The following is a 23,819-nucleotide window of genomic DNA, read 5'->3' as shown; positions in this document are numbered from 1 at the left end:
GAAGTTTCACTTACCTACTGGAGATACAGCCAAGGTAAATTTGCTTGTGTCACTAACTGGGCTTAGACCAGCTGAGTTTTCAGCATAAACACGGAACTGGTAATCCAAGCCCTCAATCAGTCCAGTGATTCTGTATTCTCTACCAGATATTAATGCAGTATTAGCTTTCTGCCACAAAATGCTGTTTCTTTCTTTCTTTTCAACATGATATCCTGTAACTTCTGAACCTCCATCATAAACTGGAGCATCCCAAGAAATTGTCATTCCATCTGCAGTTACATTGTATACAACAGGTTTTCCTGGTGGACCTGGTGGTCTAAATTGATGTTTTGCTATAACTTCAGCTGAAACGAGTGGTGGACTTACTCCATATCGATTTTCTGCACGAACTCTGAACTGATATTCCATGTCTTTAACTAGATTTGGAATTTTGAATGTTGTTCTAGAAACGCTAGAGCATACCATCTTCCAATTAGTTTGTGAAGTCTCTCTCTTCTCAATACTGTAGCCGGTAATTTCTCCTCCTCCATCATCTTCAGGAGGTTCCCAGGACATAATGACACTGTCTGCCTTTATTTCATCTAGTCTTATAGGTCCTTTTGGCTTAGTTGGAGGACCAAGAGTTATGACTGTGATTGGAAATGACTTTCTGCAGACTGTATTATCCAGAATTAAAGTGTATTTTCCACCATACTCTTTTTTCACGTTCTTAATGCTTAAAGTTATTTTGTTTTCAGTTTTCTTGAAGCGAATCTGTTCAGTTTCTTTAAGAGGAATGTTGTCCTTCAGCCAGCTCATAGTCGGTTTGGGTTTACCTTTATAAGCCAAGTCTATGTGCAAATTATGCCCAATTTTTACAGTAATTTGTCCACCAGGGATATCAGACAGGTCAGCCTCAGGTATTATTACATAGTCTTTTACTGTTATGGGTCCAACTGTAACACCATCACTCATGCCTTTTTCATTTTTAGCAAATACTCTAAATTCCATGACAGAAAGCTCTTTAAGTTTTTCAACTTGAAATTCACATGCCTTACTTATGCCTGCATGTGACCATTCTTTTTCTTCCTTTGTTTTCTTTTCAATAACATAGTCAGATATAATGCTCCCACCATCAAAGTCGGGTTTGCTCCACTGCAAAGTAACAGAAGTCTTTGCAGAATCTTTCATGGCCAAATCCTTGACAGGTCCAGGTACTTCTGCTGCTTTCACTGGTTCTGCAGTCTCACAAGGCTCACCCAATCCAATTTCATTTTCTGCAAGAACTCGGAAGAAGTATGCAGTCTTCTCTGATAAGTCAGTTATCTTAAATGTTATATGAGAACACTTTGCTGTTACACTAGACCAGGCTCTCTTCGTGGCATCTCTTTTTTCAATGACATAATTTGTTATTTCAGAACCGCCATTAATGAGCGGTGGCTCCCATATTAGTGTAACAGTGCCACGAGAAACATGTTTAAGTTGCAGTTTCTGGCAGGCTGATGGTGTGTCAAGGACTTTAACGTTCACAAATGAAGATTTTGGTTCACCAACTCCATTCTCAATTGTGAGAACATATTTTCCAGTATCATTCCTGGTAACCTGAGAAATTGTAAGTAATGTAGATGATTCTGTGTTCTGGATGTTATATCTTTCATCAACTCCAAGATTCTTTTCACCTTTTCTCCATGTGATGGTTGGGGGAGGTCTTCCTTTGAATGGAATCATTATTTCTACATCTTCACCTGCTTTAGCTACAATGGAAGTTCTAAGAGCAACATCTAGGTCAATCTCTGGCTCCTCTGCAGAAATAAATAGTAAATAAAATTAATAATAAATATTTGGAAACCAAAATACCCAAATACCAAAAATCAATAATCAAAATTTTAAAAATCATTTGAAGGTATTATACCAAGTATGTCCTTAGCTTGAACAGGTTCGGTCATTTCAATAGGCTCTCCCTGTCCAGCACAATTTATAGCAGACACCCGGAAGTAGTAATTGACTCCAGGCTGAAGATGGGCTACAACATACTCAGTTGTTCTCACTTCTCCCTTAGCACTGACTATAGTCCATTCTTCTTCTTCTCTTTCCCTCTTTTCCACTGTATAGCTGGTAATAGCACTTCCTCCATCATAGGCAGGCTTAATCCAGCTAAGGGTGACAGATGTTTTAGTGGTGTCTGCAACCTTTAGCTTAGTTGGGGGTCCTGGTTTGTCTGTAAATAATAGGAAAAAATAACTTGTAAAACCTATTCTTGCATTCATAATCAAAACCAAACCCAAAATCTTTGGTTACTTCCATGCAATCCTGTGGAAATCTTCCCTTTTTTCCTTGTTACTTAATTAATTAGATCCACTGTAATTGATTTCTTACCAATAGGATCTGCAGCTCTGTAGAAGTCAGAAGCTTCAGAGAATGGACCTTGTCCAGCTGCATTGACGGCACAAACTCGGAAATGATATTCATTGTTTTCAGTTAGTCCTGTTACTTTCTGTCTGGTGTCACGGATAGTTTCTTTAGCCACCTTGAACCAACTGAGGCTCTTTTTGTCACGTTTCTCAAGATAATATCCAGTTACTTCACTTCCTCCATCGACAATTGGCCGGCTCCAGATAACAGTCATGGAATGTTTGGTTATCATGGTGGCCTCTGGTACACCAGGTGGTCCAGGCGTAACTGTGTTTAAAACAAAGTACATGTGTATAAGAAAAGTGATAGCAGCTAAAGATCAATTAAAAATGAAATACTTGGTACTGTCCAGTTGTATTAATTAATATACACGTTTCTTACCAAATGCATTTTTAGCTATAACCGGATGAGATTCCAGTGGATCACCAATCCCAAACTTGTTCACACCTCGGACTCGGAATACATATTCATTTCCTTTGATGAGCTTTGTGGTAGTGATGATACATTCCTCTAGTTTTTCAGAAATTAAAGACCATACCACCCGGCTTGTCTCACGTTTTTCAACAACATAATGTGTTAGAGATGCACCACCATCATCTGCTGGAGGTTCCCACATGATTGTAATCTTTTCAGCAGTGACTGTCTTAAACTGTATAGGCCCACCAGGAGGTCCTGGTTTATCTGTTGCAAGTGGAAGAAAGGTAATATGTAAAATATGTAATACAAATCACTAATTTTAGTTCATGAGAATAGCATAATTCAACTAGTTCAGTACTTACCAAGGATCTGCACTCTAATGTGGGCTGATGCTGAACCCATAGCATTCTTTAATTTTAATTCATAGACTCCACTGTTAATTCGAGTTGCATCTTTGATGAGTACAGATGCAAATTCTGTTGTGTTTTCAATAGACACTTGCACACTGGTCTGGATCTCTTTGCCATCTTTGAACCATTCAATTGTAGGTATAGGTTTTCCTGAGATGCCAAATTTTAGCTTAACTGATGTGCCTGCTTTGTATTTCACTACATCTGTGTATTCTGGTGGCACATCAATCTCAGGTGCACCTTAAATAAATTAATTAAAAAGAATAAAACATTTCAAATCCCTCAGTGGTTTCCAAAGCTAGCAATGCTTTTATTAAATAAAGAATCAAAATAGTAGTAGTAATTAACATAAGCTACATACACATATAAAAGGCCCTGCAGACTAAAATGTTAAGTATTTTAGGCATGCTTATAGAAAAATGTATTATCTACAGAGCATGTTTTAGTCTAAAATTTCTTAAACCCTTTGCAAATTAATATATGTATAACGTTACTACTAAAACACCATCTCTGTTGGGAAGACTTTCAGGTAGGTGGGAAACTGGTACAGAGAAAATGGCACATACTTTGAGAAGGGGTCATTTTGGACAAATAGGCCATGTCCAGATGAGCATGGATGTCTGGTTCCCTGGGGACAAGTAGCAGCAACACATCTTGCTGCTACTTGTCACCATGGAATGCATGTGCCACGGCAGGTGATGCATGGCAGGTTACCTCAGGTCGGGTAGGAGAGGCTGGGGCCAGGAACTATGCTGGACTCAGAAGCTTTACCTGAGGTCCTGGGGACTGGGGAAGCTGCAGCCATGGCACTCCTGCATCTGGGAACCTGGCCGGCAGCTTAAGCATGGCTCTGGCTCCAGTTTTGGCTGGTGTGCGCTGCTGCCATGTGTGGCCCCCCCCCCCCCCCATTTTCCCATGCACAATCTCTGGGGGTCAAAAACCACTGCCCCCCTCCCCCTGCTGCTGGGAACACCTGAATGTGCAGTCTGTGGTACCACATACTGCACGGCTGCACTTGTCTGGATGTGGCCATACTGAGCAAATCTCTGTTGCTAAGAGGTCTTTTACAGCTTGAGAACAGCAAAAAGAGTCTTACTTGCTATGATCTTGTCTAAATGGGCTAAACACAGTAAGACCTAAAAGTATGCATACAGATGGTCTCAGTGAGTCTGGTAAAATTTTAATTTTGCCTGGGAGACAGTAGATTATGCAACAAAAGTCCTAATAATCACTAAATTGTCCCTCTAATTTGTAAGTGCCATTTTTCTAAAGTACACAATTCAAAGTGGGGTTACATGAAACAATACAATCTTTAATTCCTGAAGTATCAGAAAATAGCATTGGAAGAGAAATAGCAAATCTCTTACCATAAGTATCAACACATGTGATTGGGCCTATGACATCTGATGGATTGCTAATGGAACCCACAGCATTCTTAGCAAAGACACGGAATTCATATTGAGAATTTTGCGTCAGACCAGATACAGTGAATTGAGTCTCAATGACATTGGTGAAACTGGCTTTTGTCCATCTGCCATTTGGAAGATCACGTTTCTCAACAATGTATCCAGTAATCTTGCTACCACCATCATATGGTGGTTTCTGCCAGGAGAGATTGACAGCCGTTTTGGAAACATCTGACACACGGACATTTCTTGGTGGTTCTATAGTAAGAAACACAATGATGTTAATAACAACAGTACTAGAACAGCACACGAGCTTATTATACAAAAGGAATATTGTGGTAGAACCATTACTTTAAACAAATGGATATACATACTTATTACCAAATACATACCACAAGCATCAATTGCAAGAACTGGATCAGAAGGGTGGCTTGCTTTTCCAATGCCAGCTGAATTTTCTGCATAAACCCTAAACTCATAGATGAGTCCAGCATTGATAGTGGTAACTTTGAAGTGAGTTGTGCGAATAAGGGTCTTGTTAGCCTTCTGCCATAAAATGCTGTTCCTGTCCTTCATCTCTAAATGATAACCAAAGACTGGATTGCCACCATTACTGACTGGTTCATGCCATCCAACAGTAATGCTCTCTCGGGTAACATTAGAGACCCATGGTGTAGAAGGTGGTCCAGGGGTTGCTAAGACATTAAAAAAACAACCAGTTAATAATTTACAAAATTCAGAAACAAATCATAACAAATGGTTTTGTGATAAACTGATTACTTACTGTATGGAAGCTTAACAACTACACATTGTGAATCAATGTGGTCGCTGATTCCAAAGCGGTTTTCAGCTTTGATCCGGAATTGGTATTCTTCTCCAGTTGTTAGCTTCATGACTTTAATAACAGTTCTAGCAACCGTTGCAGACACTTCAGACCAAGCAGCAGTACTTGTTTCTCTTTTCAGAATAATATAGTTGGTAACTTGACTCCCACCATCATAATGTGGTGGCTGCCAATTGAGAATTACACTCTCTTCAGTGATATCACTTATGATAACAGGACCAACTGGAGGACCTGGTCTGTCTAACACAATGACGTTAATGAAAGATTTAGTGGTTCCACTAGAGTTGGCAGCAGTGATGTCATATCTTCCAGCATCAGTAGCCACACTTTCTTTTAGGTTAATGATGAGACTTTCTGCTGTGGTTTCTGTATTAAATCTCATGGTTGGCTTGATTGGAATGCCATCTCTGGATAATGTCACCTTTGGCAATGGTTTTCCAGAAATTGGGATTTCAACCTTCAAGTTTGATCCTGCTCTAACATATACAGTATTATGTGGGAATCCCTTCATGTCAACCTCAGGGGATTCTGGGGGGGAAAAAGACAAACATTAAAATTGTTATTTTTTAAAATAATATATCAGATGTAATGGATGTAAACATGTTAACATGTTTTTTAATGTTAGCAGGCATACCCAGTTGATCTTTAACTGTAACAGGGAGCAGGAGTTCTTTGGGATCACTTAAACCAGCTTGATTTTCTGCACATACTCTGAAGAAATAGTCAACATTTTCTTTAAGCCCATGGATAACATGGTGAGTTGTCTTTACAACGGCACATTTAACCCATTTTTGCTGTCCTTTCTCAAGAGCTTCAATGAGGTAGCTTATAATTCTGCTTCCACCATCATGTTCTGGTTTCAGCCATGAAAGAGAAACACTATCCTTAGTGACACTTGTTACTCCAAGTTTTTCTGGTGGGCTGGGTTTTTCTAGAGAAAAAAATAGTAACAGGGTCATCAGTACAGCATACATTTTCTTTCTATTTTAGCTTACATCACTTGAATTGAGAGAACCAAATATTTTAAATGATGTGTATGTTAGAGATGCATGCAACAGTAATGTTATACAATTACAATACAATATTAAGAATGCAAACTCTTAATGGCTCTCTTTATAACCCACGGCTTATCTTTGGTTGCATGTAAAGATTAACAATTTAGAGTTAATAAAAATTATTCCAAGTAATTCATGCATGTATATTTTGTAAGCCAAGTATTTTTTAATTGAAACTCACCTGTTATTTTAACGCCTTCTTTGGTCTCAATGGGAACTCCAACACCAAATTCATTTTCTCCAGAGACTCTAAAGTAGTAAATGGCACCCTCTTGCAGATGGGTAACTTTGTAGGAAAGGCGATGGCAGTTGTTGGTTATGGTGACCCAAGCTTTCTTGCTAGCTTCTCGTTTCTCAATATGGTAGTTTTTCACGGGAGCTCCACCATCATTTTCAGGAGCATCCCAAGATAACACAGCAGATTCTTTTGTTACATCTTTTACAGAAATATTAGATGGTGGGCCAGGGGAGTCAAGAACTTTGACAACTAATGTCAATGTAGCAGTGTTCAAGACATTTTGTAAAGTTAATGTATATTTTCCAGAATCATTTCTTGTTGCTTTTTCAATGGTAAGAGATGTGGAATGATCTGAAGTATCAATACTTGCTCGTGAACGAAGATCAGTATCTGGTTTACTCCACATCACATTTGGTACTGGTTTTCCTCTGAAAGGTACAGTCATTGTAAATGATCCACCTGCCTTTACAATTAAAGTCTTTCGCATTTCATTGTCAATATCAAAGGCAGGCTCTTCTTCTCTTTCCTTTGCTACTTGAGGTTCTGAGATGTCACTTGGTTCACTATCACCGACTTGGTTAGTAGATCTTACTCTAAAGACATATTCAGACCCTGATGTTAGTCCAGTTACAGTGTATTCTGTGCCTTTCAGGTTTTGAATAGCAGTTGACCAGTCAGTTTCATCAGTCTTCTTGTATTCAACTATATATCCAGTAACAGGGGCACCTCCATCAAATAATGGCTTTGTCCATCCAATGGTTATATTTGATTTTGTTGAATCCACAATCTTAGGTTTAGATGGGGGGGATGGTAAGAAAACTGGATCTTCTGCTCGAATCAATGGTGAAGTTTCACTTGGAAGACTGAGACCACCAGCATTTTCAGCATAAACCCGATATTCATATTCACACCCTTCCCGAAGACCTGATGATTTCACTCTTAGATCATAAACAGGTTTTTTGTTTACACGGATCCATCTCAGACTATTTTTCTCACGTCTTTCAATTACATATCCAGAGATCTCATTACCACCATCACTATCAGGCCTTGCCCAGCACAGCGTCATAGAATCCTTCGTCACACTGGTGATTTCCAAAGATTTAGGTGGACTCGGAACTGTAAATGGATCTAGAGCCTTGACTGCAACACTTTCCATAGATTCACCAACACCATATTTGTTAACTCCCATCACTCTAAAGATGTACTCATTGCCTTTAAGTAGTCTGGTCACTTTACAAGATGTTGTTCTAAGTTCTCCTTCACAAAGTGTCCATGCAAGTCTGCTGGTCTCACGTTTTTCTACGATATAATAATCAATATCTGCACCTCCATTTTCTTGGGGTGGTCCCCATGACAGGTGACACTTCTCAGCAGTGAGGCCAGTTATTTCTAATGGGCCTGCAGGTGGTCCAGGTCTATCAAGCACTTTGCAGTTAACAGCCAGTGATCTTGTTCCTGCAACATTTTGTAGCGTTAATACATACTGACCTGAATCACGTCGAATGCAATCTTTAACAGTTATTGTAGTAGTATTATCTGTTGAGACAACTTCAACTCTTGCTTTCTCTTCAATATCTTTGCCATCTTTTGTCCATAAAACAACTGGTAAAGGCCGTCCAGCAATATCAGCATTGATTTTAAGGACTTCTCCAGCTTTAACAACAACAACATCCCTGAATTTGACATCCATCATGATTCTTGGAGCTTCAACATCATCTTTTACAGTTACAGGCCCAGCTGATTCTGATGGCTCACTGAAGAGTCCAGCAGCATTCTTTGCAATAACACGGAATTCATATCGTTGGTCTTCTGTAAGTTCAGTCACATCAAAGAAAGTTTCTTGTATATTAGTAAAATTACACTTTAGCCAACGTCCATCTGGCAGTTCTCTGCGCTCAATAATATATCCTGTGATCTTAGCTCCACCATCATATTCTGGTTTAGCCCATTTCAGTGATACACATTTTCTGGTAATATTAGTGACTTCTGGTTGACCAGGAGGATCACATGGGTCTCTTGCAGCAACTGGCTCACAAGATTTACTGCATTTACCTATTCCAGCAAGATTTTCAGCATATACGCGATATTCATACATCAGTCCTTCTTCAATCCCGGTGACCTTCATTTGTGTGTCAGATATAAGGCTTCTGTTTACTTTTGTCCAAAGAATACTGCTTCTTTCTTTACGCTCTAAATGATATCCAAGTATTCTACTACCTCCATCATTAACTGGTTCCTGCCAGCTTACAAGCATGAAAGCTTTAGTTGCATGTGTTACTTGAGGAGTTCCTGGTGGTCCAGGTGGCTTAAATGGATACTCTGCAACAACAGAGGGAGACTCAGCATAGGTACTCTTACCATAGCGGTTTTCTGCACAAACACGGAATTGATATTCAGATCCTGTGATAAGACGAGCTACTTTAATTGATGTTCTTGCAACTGCTGCAGATACTACATCCCACGTTGTTGTGGAAGTTTCTCGTTTCTCCACAATATAATTGCTAATATGACAACCACCATCATACTCTGGAGGCTTCCAAGATATGGTTATGTTATCAGCACTAACATTATCAATATGTACAGCAGTTGGTGGTCCTGGTCTATCAAGAACAATTACAGTGATAGAATCAGTTGTTGTTCCAGCACTATTTGAAAGACATAATTCATAATTTCCAACATCTTCACGTGAAGCTTCTTTGATGAACAGTAATGTTGAAGACTTTGATGTTTGAACATTTACTCTAGTTGTCTCTCTTAAGGGTTGTCCATCTTTTTTCCAGTTAACACTTGGAAGAGGCCTTCCTCTGATTGGCACTTCAATCTTAAGATCATCTCCAGCTTTAACACTGAAAGTATTGAAAAGAAGTTCTGCAGAAGGCTTGATTTCAATATCTTTTGCAATTACTGGGACTCCCAGTTGCCTTGGATCACTTTTTCCTTTTTCATTAACAGCAATCACTCTGAAAGTGTATTCTTCTCCCATACTTAAGCCTGTTATTGTTGCTTCTAGAGTCTTAACTTGGGTACATGTGCTCCATTTTTCACTTCCTTTAGTTTGCATTTCCACTAAATAACCAGTAATTTTACTGCCGCCATCAGTCTCCGGTTTTTCCCATGTAATTGTAGCAGTGTTGCGAGTCACATCTACAAGAGTTACTTTTCCAGGTGGATAAGGTGGTTCAGAAGCCTTAATTGGCTCAGCTGTTTCTGCTGGCAAGCCAACCCCATATTCATTTGCAGCCAAAACCCGGAAGTAGTAAGAACATCCTTCCTGTAGCTGATCAATCTTGAAAGCATTTTTAGTGCAGTTATTTGTAACAGTGGCATATGCTTTTCTTGTGGATTCCCGCTTTTCAACTACATAGTTTGTGATTTTAGCTCCACCATCAATAAGTGGTGGTTCCCAGGCCAGTGTTACTGAATCTTTCTTCACATCCCTGATTGTCAAATGAACAGGTGCACTTGGTGTATCAAGCACTCTGACATTAACAAAAGCTGATTTTTTACCACTGTTATTTTCTAAAGTGAGATTGTATCTTCCACTGTCAAATCTGTTTACATTATCAATGACCAGCATTGTATATGAACTAGTAACCTCAATCTGAGCTCTGTCACTAAGACTGCCTTCTGCTTTTTCCCATTTGACTTCAGGTTCTGGTCTTCCTTTGATGGTGACAAATAGACGCAATGTACCACTAGCTCGTACAGTGACAACTTTTCTGAGATCTGCATCAAGTTCAATTTCAGGAGGTTCAATTTTGTCAGCAGCAATAACTGTACCAGGTATAGTTGCAGGCTCCCCAACTCCTTCTGAGTTGATTGCACAGATGCGGAAGTTGTATTCATTGTTCTCTTTAAGATTTGTTACAGTAAACTGTTTTCCTTGTAGTCCTGTTGGTGGTGTACAAACTCTCCATTCATCAGCAGATGCTTCTTTTACTTCCACAACATACCCTTTAATAGGAGCACCGCCATCGTAAATGGGCTTGCTCCATGCAAGAGAAATGGATGACCTGGAAGTATCTGTTACCTTTGGATTATTTGGTGGGCCTGGAGGATACAATGCATCACATGCACGATAGAAAATGGATGGCTCACTGGGTTCACCTACACCAGCTGCATTTTCAGCAGAAACTCTAAATTCATAGAAATGGCCATCTGTAAGTCCAGTTACCCTGAACCGCAAATCTGTTAGTCGTTTCTTATTGCACTTAGTCCATCGGATGCCATCTTTATCTCGCTTTTCAAGTATGTACCCTTCAATTTCAGCTCCACCATTGTCTATAGGACGACCCCATGTTACAACCATAGAATCTTTTGTGATTGCTGAAACTTCAGGTGTTGAAGGAGGACCTGGAGGTTTGTAGGGATTACAAGCCATAATGGGCTCTGATTCCAGTGGTTCTCCAATTCCATATTTGTTCACAGCCATTACGCGGAAAATGTACTCATTGCCTGTAAGAAGTCTGGTTACTTTGTGGTTAAGTGCTTGCACATCAGTTGCTACTTGTGTCCATGAAAGCCTGCTTGTTTCTCTCTTCTCAATGATGTAATGGGAGATGCTGGAACCACCATCATGTAAAGGTGGAGCCCATGCCAAGTAACATTTTTCTGCAGTGACACCTGTAACCTTCAGAGGACCTTCTGGAGGTCCTGGTCTATCAAGTACTTTCACAGTAATTGGTATAGATATTGTACCACCTACATTGCTGAGATTAAGTGAATAGCGACCACCATCAATTCTTACACAGTCTTTGACAGTGAGAGTTGTTCTTTGTATGCTAGATTTAATTTCCATTCTTGCAGTTGCTTCTTCAAGGTCTTTTCCATCTTTTGACCATGTAATGTCAGGAATTGGTTTACCATGGATGTCAGCTTCAAGAGCAAAGGTTTCTCCAGCATGAACAACAATGACATCTTTATATTTTGGATCCAGTGAAGCTTTTGGTGCTTCAATTTCATCTCTAGCAGTAATTGGCCCAGTGCTTTCAGATGGTTCACTGAAACTACCAGCTGCATTTCTTGCAATTACTCTAAATTCATATCTTTGATCTTCAACAAGGCCAGTTACTGTAAATTCTGTTTCTAATACATTTGTAAAGCTGGCTTTCATCCAACGACCATCAGGCAGTTCCTTCTTCTCTACAAGATATCCAGTTATTTTGCTACCACCATCATACTCAGGTTTTTTCCACTTTAGTGTGACATAATTTCTTGTAATAACAATGGCCTCTGGACGACCAGGTGGATCACATGGATCCCGGGCAACATACAGTTCTGACACTTTGCTAACTTTACCTATGCCAACAATGTTTTCGGCAGAAACTCTAAACTCATATTCAAGACCTTCTTCAAGGCCATCTGTTTTAAATTTGGTATCTGGAATGAGAGATTTGTTCAATTTTGTCCAAAGAATGCTGTTTTTATCTTTACGTTCAAGATGGTAGCCAAGAACCCTGCTTCCTCCATCATTAACTGGTTCATTCCACTGCACAATCATATGGTCCTTAGAAGTTGCTGTTACAAATGGAGTTCCAGGTGGCCCAGGTACCTTGTAAGGGTACTGCACAACCACTAGTTTAGAATCCAAAGGAGCACTTCTTCCATATCTGTTTTCAGCAGAAATTCTGAACTGGTATTCAGAACCTGTTTTAAGTTTTGATGCTTTGATTGTTGTTCTTGCAACTGTTGCTGATACAATGTTCCAGGTAGTGGTGGTTGTGTCACGTTTCTCTACTACATAGTTGGTTATCTGGCAGCCACCAGTATAATCTGGTGCATCCCATGATAAAACAACGAAGTCTGAGCTAACTTCATCAAAGCGGACAGGTCCTCGTGGTGGGCTAGGCTTTTCTAATACAACTATGCTCAAGTGTTCTGTGGCTGTGCCTGCTGTGTTTGATGCTGTTACTGTATATTTGCCAAAGTCATCCTTGTTGCTTTCTTTAATATGTAAGATAGTTGATGTTGGTGTGTCCTGAACATTTAACCTGGTTGTCTGTTTAAGTGGCTGCTCATCCTTCTTCCAAGTAATAGTAGGTTTGGGTCGGCCTATAAATGGTACTTCTATCTTAAGATCTTCTCCAGCTTGGACATTATATGTATTAAACATCAGTTTGAAACTTGGTTCAATTGTCAAATCTTTAGCTATCACAGGAACTGCAAGTGCTCTGGGATCACTCTTGCCTTTTTCATTGTACGCCATCACATGGAACTGATATTCCTGTCCTGGACTCAAACCAGTCACAACTACATTACACACTTTGGTCTCAGCAACACCACTCCATTTTTCTATTCCTTTAGGCTGCATTTCAACTATGTAACCCAAAATCCTGCTACCTCCATCATGTTCAGGTTTTTCCCAGATAAGTGATACGCTTGTCTGAGTCACGTCACTGAGCGTTACTTTCCCAGGAGGCAAAGGCGGTTCTGAAGCTTTCACTGCATCCACAGTTTCAACTGGAACACCAATTCCAAATTCATTTTCAGCCATAACTCTGAAGTAATAGATTCCTCCTTCTACAAGATTTTCAACTTTAAAGCTTGTTTTGCCGCATTTAGCAGTCACATTTGCAAATGCCTTTCTGGTTGACTCACGTTTGTCTATCACATAATTCTTTATCTTTGCGCCACCATCATTAATGGGTGGTTCCCAAGATAGTACTGCAGAATTTTTCTTTACATCTTTTACAACTAAATTTTGTGGTGGTCCTGGTGTGTCAAGCACTTTTACAGTAACAAATGCAGACTTAGAGCCACCACTGTTCTCCAATTTCAGAATGTACTTTCCAGCATCATTTCTGTCACAGTTATCTATTGATAGCTGTGTGTAGTTTATGCCTTTATCAATTTGAACCTTATCTGTAAATTCACCTTCTTCTCGGGACCAGGTTATTTCAGGTGTTGGACGCCCTCTGAATAGTATGTGAATCCTAGCAGATCCTCCAGCTCTAACCACTATTCCTTTCCTAAGTTCTGAATCAATAGTAAGTTCAGGAGCTTCTACTTTGTCTTCTGGTTTAACAGTACCTGGAATTGATGCAGCTTCTCCAACACCAATTTTATTGAGGGCACATACCCTTATTTTGTATTCCTGATGTTCAATAAGTTTTCCAATTTCAAATCGAGTGATACGCAGCCCTGTCTGTGGAGTGACTAATGCCCATTCCTCTTCATCTGCTTTACAGATCTCCACAATGTATCCCAGGATTTCACTACCACCATCATAAATGGGCTTACCCCAACCAACTGTAATTGAATTTTTAGTGGTATCCAGAACATGAGCATTAGTAGGTGGACCAGGTTTGAACACAGGATCACAAGCTTTGAAATAAGGAGAAATCTGGCTTGGTTCACCAACTCCAGCAGCATTTTCAGCAGATACTTGGAATTCATACTCATGGTCTTCTGTTAGCCCAGTGACTCTTAATCTCAAATCTGTAATTTGGCGTTTATTGCATTTTATCCATCTGATGCCAGCTCTATCTCTCTTTTCTATGATGTAGCCAATAATTTCACTGCCTCCATCACTATCTGGACGGCTCCAGCAGACAGTCATAGAATCCTTTGTGATGTTAGTAATTTCTAGAGCTTTTGGTGGACCAGGTACCACATATGGATTTTTTATCAGCACTGGAACAGACTCTAGAGGCTCACCAACACCATATTTGTTAACTGCCATTACACGGAAAATATACTCATTTCCTTCCAAAAGTTTTGTTACTTTTAGCATTGTTGCTACAACATCTGAAGCAACAACAGTCCAAGCAAGACGGCTAGTTTCTCTCTTCTCTACGATGTAGTGAGAAATGTCACTGCCACCATCATGGAGTGGTGGAGACCATGCCAATGAACATTTCTCTGATGTAACTCCAGTAACTTGAATTGGGCCTTCTGGGGGTCCTGGTCTGTCCAGCACTTTTACAATTACTGGTACTCTCTTTGTTCCTGCAATGTTAGAGGCTTCTAAGATATACTGTCCACCATCAACTCTAATAGCATCTTTTACAACAACTAATGCCTTGAAATCGGTGTTCTTTATCTCACATCTAGCTGTTTCTTCAAGATCTTTATCACCTTTATACCATTTGATGGTTGGTAGTGGCTTTCCATGAACATCAGCCTCAAGTCTGAACGTCTCTCCAGCATTTACAACTATTGCCTCTTTGTATTTTGGATCCATTGAGATTCTTGGAAGTTCAACTTCATCCTTTGCTGTTATTGGTCCTGTGCTGTCAGAGGGTTTGCTTATTGCACCTGCAGCATTCTTTGCAATTACTCTAAATTCATATCTTTGGTCTTCAGTTAGTCCTGTCACAGTGAACTGAGTTTCAATAATATTTGTGAAACTAGCTTTCATCCAGCGACCTTCAGGTAAGTCACGTTTCTCTACAATATAACCAGTAATCTTGCTACCGCCATCATATTCTGGTTTGGTCCACTGTAGAGTAATTGAACTTCTTTTAACAATTATGGGTTCTGGGCATCCTGGGGGATCACAGGGGTCTCGGGCAAAATAGCACTCTGAAACTTTGCTTGCTTTGCCTACACCAACAATATTCTCTGCAGAAACCCTGAATTCATATTCAATGCCTTCTTCAAGGTTAGTTGTCTTAAAATGTGTGTCCTGAATAATAGTTTTGTTTACTTTTGTCCATAAAATGCTGTTTTTCTCCTTTCTTTCAAGATGATAACCTAAAACTTTACTACCACCATCATTAATTGGTTCATGCCACTGTACAACCATAGAGTCTTTTGTAATGCCTGTTACAAATGGTGTGCCTGGAGGACCTGGCTCTTTATAGGGGTATTGAGCTACAACTGGTTCAGATTCCAAGGCAAAGCTCTGTCCATACCTGTTTTCAGCAAATATTCTAAACTGATACTCTGAACCAGTTTTCAGTCTAGTCACCTTTAAGGTAGTTCTTGCAATAGTAGTTGAAACAGTTTCCCACACTGTAGTTGTTGTATCTCTCTTATGAACAATATAGTTTGTGATTTGGCAGCCGCCTGTGTATAATGGAGGATTCCATGATAATGTAATGCTTTCAGCACTTATTTCATCAAACTTTACAGGGCCCCTTGGAGGATCAGGCTTGTCAAGTGTTATAATTTCAACAGTTGCCGACTTTTGCCCAATTACATTAGCAACTTTGATTTCATATGTGCCACTGTCATCTTTGTTAATTTCTTTAATATTTAGGACAGTGAGATCAGGCAAATCACTAACATTAACTCGTGTTGTCTGCTTTAACGGTTGGCCATCTTTTGTCCAAGTAACAGTTGGCTTAGGTCGACCAGAAATTGGCACTTCTACTTTAAGATCTTGTCCTGCCTGAATACTGTAACTGTGGAAGGCAGGTTTTACATCTGGCTCGATAACCAAGTCTTTGGCAGTCACTGGAACTGCAAGAGATCTTGGATCACTCCTGCCCTTTTCATTTACAGCCATTACTCTAAATAGATATTCTTCTCCTTGTGTTAGGTTAGTAATATGTGCTTCAAGAGCTTTTACACGTGCACATTCTGACCATTTTTCACTGCCCTTAACTTGCATTTCCACAATATATTGTATGATTTTGCTACCACCGTCATGTTCAGGTTTTGCCCAGCTTAGAGATACACTATTTCTTGTGACATCATCCACTGTTATTTTTCCTGGAGGTTGTGGGACCTCAGAAACTTTAACAGGATCAGTGGTTTCAGCAGGGAGGCCAATTCCAAATTCATTCTCAGCAGAGATTCTGAAATAGTAATTGCAGCCTTCTTGAAGTTGGTCTATTTTCCATGAAGTCTTGTGACAGTTAGTTACCACAGCTGCATAGGCCTTTCTTGTTGTTTCACGCTTTTCAATAATATAATTCTTTATTTTGGCTCCCCCATCCAATAGAGGCGGTTCCCATGAAAGTGAAACAGAGTCTTTGGTGATCTCCTTGATTTTCAGATTAACAGGTGGACTTGGGGTATCCAGGACTCTTACACTGACAAAAGCAGACTTTGTTCCACTGCTGTTTTCTAAAGTAAGCGTGTATTTTCCAGTGTCAAATCTGTTCACATTGTCAAGAACAAGAGACGTAAAGCTGCTAGTGAAGTCAATAATAGCTGTCTCTCTGATCTCACCATCCATCTTACCCCATTTCACCTCAGGTGTTGGACGCCCTCTAATGGGAACAAATAATCTTAAGGAACCCCCTGCCCTTACATTTATAATTTTCCTTAAGTCTAGGTCAAGATCAAGGTCTGGTGCCTCCAACTTTTCTTCAACAATAACAGAACCAGGAACATCAGCATGCTCTCCAACTCCTACTCTGTTAACAGCACAGATACGGAACTTGTATTCATGTTTTTCCAATAAGTTTTCTACTTCCATATTTGTTTTCTTGATTCCAGTTGGTGGAGTACAAATTGCCCACTCGCCAACACTTACATCACATTTTTCAACAATGTATCCCTGGATTTCAGAACCACCATCATAGATTGGTTTGCCCCATGATAGGAAAACAGAAGATCTTGTAACATCTACTACTCTTGGATTATTAGGTGGACCTGGTTTGTAAACAGGATCAGAAGCCCTGTAGTAAGTAGAAGGTGGGCTTGGTTCACTAAGACCAGCAGCATTCTCAGCTGAAACTCTGTACTCATAATCATGATTTTCGATAAGTCCAGTCACTCTGTATCTCAGTTCACCAATCAACCGCTTGTTACATCTGGTCCAACGAATGCCTTCCTTATCTCGTTTTTCAAGAACATAGCCCAGAATTTCACTACCACCATCTGAGGATGGTCTTTCCCAAACGACAATCATTGAATCCTTAGTAATGGCTGATACTTCTGGGGCCTTTGGTGGTAGTGGTACTACAAATGGGTTCTTTGCAAATACTGGTTCAGATTCAAGAGGTTCACCAACACCATATTTGTTTACAGCCATGATACGGAAGACATATTCATTTCCTTCCAAAAGTTTGGTAACTTTGCAACTAAGAGTTTGCACATTGGAGTCAACTACAGTCCAAACTAAGCGACTGGTTTCTCTTCTTTCGACAATATAGTGTGAAATATCACTGCCACCATCCTGTAGTGGAGGCTTCCATGACAGCATGCATTTTTCTGCAGTAACTCCTGTTATATTAACAGGTCCTTCTGGTGGCCCAGGTCTGTCAAGAACTTTGACATGAATAGAAACTGATTTTTCACCTGCAACATTCTTTGCCAGCAATACATACTGACCACTATCAACACGTATAGCTTCTTTTACACTGAGGCTTGTTGCAAAATCAGTACTTTTTATTTCCAAACGTGCTGTGTTTGCCAGCTCATGATCACCTTTAAACCACTGAATTGAAGGTAATGGTTTCCCATAAACATCAGCATCAATCTTGAAAGATTCGTCAGCGTTTACTATAATAGCTTCTTTATATTTTGGGTCCATACTTATACGAGGTGGTTCTACTTCATCTCTGGCTGTAATTGCCCCAGAGCTTTCAGATGGTTCACTGAAAACACCTGCAGCATTTCGTGCTATGACCCGGAACTCATACCTCTGATTCTCAACTAGGCCAGTTACTGCAAATTGGGTCTCAATGACATTTGTGAAGCTTGCTTTCATCCAGCGGCCATCTGGCAATTCTTTCTTTTCAACAATGTAACCTGTGATTTTGCTTCCGCCATCATATTCAGGTTTTTTCCATTGAAGAGTTACTGAGTTCCTTGTGACTATTATAGGTTCTGGACGACCTGGAGGATCACAAGGATCATATGCTTTATAGCATTCAGAAGCTTTACTTGCCTTTCCAATTCCAACTATATTTTCTGCAAAAACTCTGAACTCATATTCTAGGCCCTCTTCAAGGCCAGTTGTCTTAAATTTTGTGTCAGGAATAGCTGATTTGTTCAGTTTTACCCAGAGGATACTATTTTTTTCTTTGCGTTCCAAATGGTATCCAATGATCTTGCTACCACCATCATTGACTGGTTCATTCCACTGTACCACCATGCTGTCTTTTCCAACAGCTGATACAAAAGGTGTGCCAGGTGGACCAGGAACTTTGAATGGATATTGGGCTACAACAGGCTCTGATGTGAGATAGAGACTCTTTCCATATCTGTTCTCAGCTGCAATTCTGAATTGATATTCACATCCAGTCTTTAATCGGCATGCTTTTATGGTTGTTCTCGCAACAGTAGCTGACACCATCTGCCAGACAGTAGTGGAAGTATCCCGTTTTTCTACGATATAATTATTGATAGAGCTGCCACCATCATATTTTGGTGGTTCCCAGGATATGGTAATACTATCTGCTGTTACCTCATCTACCTTTACTGGTCCACCAGGAGGTCCTGGTTTATCAAGGACAACAATATTAAGGGTTTCAGTGGCTTCACCTGCAGAGTTTGTAAGTTTTACCAAATATGCTCCCACATCTTCTTTGCAGGCTTCTTTTATTGTTAACAGTGTGTTGTTTTCTGTGCTTTCTGCATTAACTCTAGTAGTCTGCCTTAACGGTACACCATCCTTAAACCATGATACAGCTGGTTTGGGCCGACCAACAAATGGGACATCAACCTTTAGGTCCTCGCCTGCTAGAACACTGAAAGTGGTAAACAGCAGTTTGAAAGCTGGTGCAATCACAAGATCTTTTGCAACAACTGGTATACCGAGTTGCCGAGGATCACTAATACCCTTCTCATTCTGAGCTGAAACACGGAAAGAATATTCTTCACCTTGGATCAGTCCAGTTATAGTGGCTTCAGTAACTTTTACAGTAGCACAAGTTGACCACTTTTCACTGCCTTTGCTTTGCATTTCTACAATGTAGCCCAGAATCCTGCTACCACCGTCATGCTCAGGTTTTTCCCAAGATAAGGATACACTATTTCGTGTCACATCCAACAAAGTTATTTTCCCTGGGGGAAGTGGCCTTTCTGAAACTCTGACTGATTCTGAAGTTTCAACTGGAAGGCCTATTCCATACTCATTTTCAGCTAGGACTCTGAAATAATAGTTGCAGCCTTCCTGCAGTGAGTCTACTTTCCAGCTGGTCTTGTGGCAATTGGCAATAACAGTGGAATAAGCTTTTCTTGTTGATTCACGCTTTTCAACAATATAATTGTTTATTTTAGAACCACCATCTATGAGGGGAGGCTCCCAGGTGAGTGTAACAGATGCTTTTGTCACTTCTTTTATTTTCAAATTTTGAGGAGCTCCTGGTGTATCAAGAACTCTGACATTTACAAATGCTGATTTACTTCCTGAACTGTTTTCTATAGTCAATATATACTTGCCGCTATCAAATCTATTTACGTTGCCCATAATAAGCAGGGTATAAGAACTTGTTGATTCAATAGAAGCTCTATCTAAAGACTCTCCATGTTCTCTTGTCCATTTTACCTCAGGTGTTGGCCTTCCTTTAATTGGGACAAACAGTCTTAAAGTACAGCAGGCTCTAATAGTGACAACTTTACGTAGTTCTGCATCAAGCTCAATCTCTGGAGGTAGCATTCTTTCTTCAGCTTTTGGTGTTCCAGGAACAAGGGCTGGTTCTCCAATACCTTCAGAGTTCATGGCATATATTCGGATTTTATATTCCTGGTTTTCTTTGAGATTTGTGATGGTAAAGGAAGTAGCTTTCAATCCTGTTGGTGGAGTTACTATTTTCCATTCATCCTCTTCAGGCAGTGCTATCTCAACCATGTAACCAGTGATTTCTGAGCCACCATCATATATTGGTTTATTCCAAGCTATTGTAATTGAAGACTTACTGCTGTCCAAGACACGAGGATTACCTGGTGGACCAGGCTTAAACACAGTATCACAGGCTTTGTAGAATTGACTGGTTGGACTTGGTTCGCTAACTCCAGCAGCATTTTCAGCCATTATTCTGTATTCATACTCATGACCCTCTGTCAGTCCAGATACTTTGTAACGTAAATCTGTAACAACTCGTTTGTTGCATTTTACCCAACGTAATCCGGCTCTATCCCGACGTTCTACAATGTAATTGGTTATTGGGCTTCCACCATCAGAATCAGGATGTCCCCAGCAGACAATCATAGAATCTTTTGTAACTGCTGTAACTTCAGGTGTTTTGGGTGGATCAGGTGGCACATATGGATTTACTGCAAGAACAGGCTGTGATTCCAGGACCTCACCAACTCCATATTTGTTAACAGCCATAACACGGAAAACATATTCATTGCCTTTCAAAAGCTTAGTGACTTTCAGTTTAGTTACTGGAACTTCTGAAGCTACATTTGTCCATGCCAATCTACTAGTTTCACGTTTTTCAACCACATAGTGGTCAATCTTTGCACCTCCATCATCCAATGGTGGTAACCATGACAGTACACATTTTTCTTCTGTAACTTCAGTTACGGTTAAAGGACCCTCTGGTGGACCAGGTCTATCAAGAACTTTAACCTGAAATATATGCTTTGCAAAGCCACCAGGGTTAGAAGCAGTAAGTATATATGCCCCACCATCTTTTCTCACAGAATCTTTGTTGATGAGGACAGTAGAGAAATCTGCAATTTTTATTTCTAATTTTGCTGTGTCTTCAAGCTCTTTTTCATCTTTTGTCCATGTCAGAGTAGGTGGAGGACGGCCTGAAACATCAGCCTCAAGCCTGAAAACTTCACCTGCTTTTAGTACTATGGTATCCTTGTATCTAGCATCCACCATTATTTTTGGTGCTTCAATATCATCTCTGCATGTTATTGCATCTGATGGCTCAGATGGCTGACTGACTGCACCAGCAGCATTTCTGGCAATCACACGGAATTCATAAGCAGCATCCTCTGTCAGACCACTTACAGTGAACTCAGTCTCCAGTATATTGCCAAAGTTAGCTTTTAGCCAACGACCATTAGGAAGGTCTCTCTTTTCAACAGTATAACCAGTTATCTTGAAACCCCCATTATATTCTGGTTTAGTCCACTTCAGTGTTACTGCATGTCTTGTAATGTTGAGTGGTATGGGCTTACCAGGTGGATCTATTGGGTCCAGAGCAAACATAGGCTCAGATGGCTTGCTTGGTTTACTTTTGCCAGCCATATTTTCTGCTATAACACGGAATTCATATGCAAGTCCATCAGTAAGTCCAGTAGATTTAAAGATATTGCCAGACACCAAGACTTTGCTTACTGTTTGCCATAGAATGCTATTTCTTTCTTTTCTTTCAACATGATAGCCAAGAATTGGGCTTCCACCATCAGTAACAGGCTCATTCCAGCTAATAGTCATTGATTCTTTTGTAACTGCAATCACTTGAGGAGTACCTGGAGGCCCAGGAACTTTAAATGGATAATTAGCAACTACAGACTCTGAAGTGATGGCTGGACCTGTTCCATATCTGTTTTGAGCTTTAACACGGAACTGATATTCAACTCCGGTAGTAAGATGAGCAGCTTTGAACATAGTACGTATAACAGTAGTTGCTAATTCAGTCCATGTAGTACTATCAGTTTGACGCATTTCAACAACATAGTTACTTATTGGCACCCCTCCATCATTTTGAGGAGGTTCCCATGAGAAAGTTACAAAGTCAGATGAAATTTCATCAAATTTGATTGGTCCAGTAGGAGGCCCAGGAATATCGTGAACCTGGACACTTATAACTTCACTAACTTCTCCAACAATATTTTTAGCTGACAGAGGGTATCGGCCACTGTCATTTCGTGTGCACTCATTGATGTTTAGTATAGTTGCAGTTGCAGTATTTTCATAGTTTACCCTTTGAGTTTGTTTAAGCAGCTGGTCTTCCTTTTTCCAAGTCACAGTTGGCCTTGGACGACCAAGGACAGGGATCTCAATTTTGATATTGTCACCAGCTTTGGCAATGACAGTTTTCTGGTAAATACCACGGAGGTCAAATTCAGGAAGCATCATCTGTTCTTTGACAACCACTGGTCTGCTCTCTCTTGGATCACTTCTTCCTGCACTATTAACTGCCATCACCTGGAAAGTATATTCTTCATTTTCAGTTAAATTCCTCACTACACATTCTAACGTTTTTACAGTTGTGATATGTGTCCATTGAGTGGAGCCTTTTTTCTGTGCTTCAATTACGTAACCAGTGATCTTACAACCACCGTCATGTTCTGGCTTTGGCCAAGCAAGGCTAACAGAGTTTCTTGTTGTGTCCATAATATTAAGGCTCTCAGGTGGTGATGGTGCCTCAGAGGCTCTTACAGGTTCTGCAGTTTCAGCTGGTTCACCAATCCCAAACTCATTCTCAGCCAGCACTCTGAAATAATATTCACATCCCTCAGCCAAATTAGGAATTCGAAGAGAACATTTCTGGCAGTTGGTTGTGACTGTTGAATATGCCTTCCGAGTTGATTCACGTTTTTCAACTATATAATTTGTTATGCGTGAGCCACCATCTAAGAGAGGCATATCCCATTGTAGGGTGATGCTATCTTTAGCTATTTCTCGAGGTTTAAGATTTATTGGTGGGCCTGGTGTATCCAAGACTTTTACATTTACAAAGCCAGATTTCTTGCCAGCAGCATTTTCAAGAGTCATTACATATTTTCCTGCATCATACCGATTACACTCTGTGATAATGAGGAGTGTGAAAGAGTCTGTGTTTTCAATGCTGGCACGTCCTCTCAGTGAGATGTCATCTTTTGTCCATGTAACTTCAGGAGTTGGCCTACCTTTAATTGGCACAAATATACGAATGCTCAGTCCAGCTCTAACTACAAGTGTTCTTCTCAGCTCAGCATCTAATTCAAAGTCTGGTATTTCTTCACGGTCTTTGATTTCAATGCTTGGAATTATTGCTGGTTCACCAGCACCTGCAGCATTGAGAGCAGTGATTCTAAAATTGTATTTGGCTCCTGGCTGGAGATTGGCTACAACAAATTCAGTGATTCTTAGAGCTGTCCCTGTTGTGTCTTTTACCCAAGCTTCTTCTCCTTCCTTTTGATGCTCTACTATATAACCAATGATGTCGAGTCCACCATCGTAATGAGGCTTGCCCCATGTTAAAGTAGCAGTTGTCTTTGTAGTATCTATCACTCTTGGGTTTGCAGGTGGGCCTGGTGGATCTAATGTAA

General features: G+C 40.2%; 1 protein-coding gene across 1 annotated transcript in view; it reads right to left on the bottom strand.

Moving 5' to 3' along the window:
* TTN (titin) overlaps positions 1 to 23,819 on the bottom strand; it is a 281,827-nt gene that overhangs the window by 22,473 nt on the left and 235,535 nt on the right. Inside the window, exons 285-294 of the mRNA XM_059726268.1 lie at positions 6,705 to 23,810; positions 6,103 to 6,399; positions 5,409 to 5,996; positions 5,017 to 5,319; positions 4,586 to 4,882; positions 3,171 to 3,458; positions 2,773 to 3,072; positions 2,356 to 2,658; positions 1,892 to 2,197; positions 15 to 1,781 (exon numbers count right to left, since the gene is read on the bottom strand). Of these exons, the coding sequence (XP_059582251.1) occupies positions 15 to 1,781; positions 1,892 to 2,197; positions 2,356 to 2,658; positions 2,773 to 3,072; positions 3,171 to 3,458; positions 4,586 to 4,882; positions 5,017 to 5,319; positions 5,409 to 5,996; positions 6,103 to 6,399; positions 6,705 to 23,810 (21,555 nt within the window). The remainder of the gene's footprint in view (positions 1 to 14; positions 1,782 to 1,891; positions 2,198 to 2,355; positions 2,659 to 2,772; positions 3,073 to 3,170; positions 3,459 to 4,585; positions 4,883 to 5,016; positions 5,320 to 5,408; positions 5,997 to 6,102; positions 6,400 to 6,704; positions 23,811 to 23,819) is intronic.

Source organism: Alligator mississippiensis, chromosome 4 (genome assembly GCF_030867095.1).
Source record: "Alligator mississippiensis isolate rAllMis1 chromosome 4, rAllMis1, whole genome shotgun sequence".
In the NCBI taxonomy this organism is placed as follows: Eukaryota; Metazoa; Chordata; order Crocodylia; family Alligatoridae; genus Alligator; species Alligator mississippiensis.
Note: the sequence above shows the minus strand (reverse complement) of the source record. Positions and strands in the feature narration are given on the sequence as shown.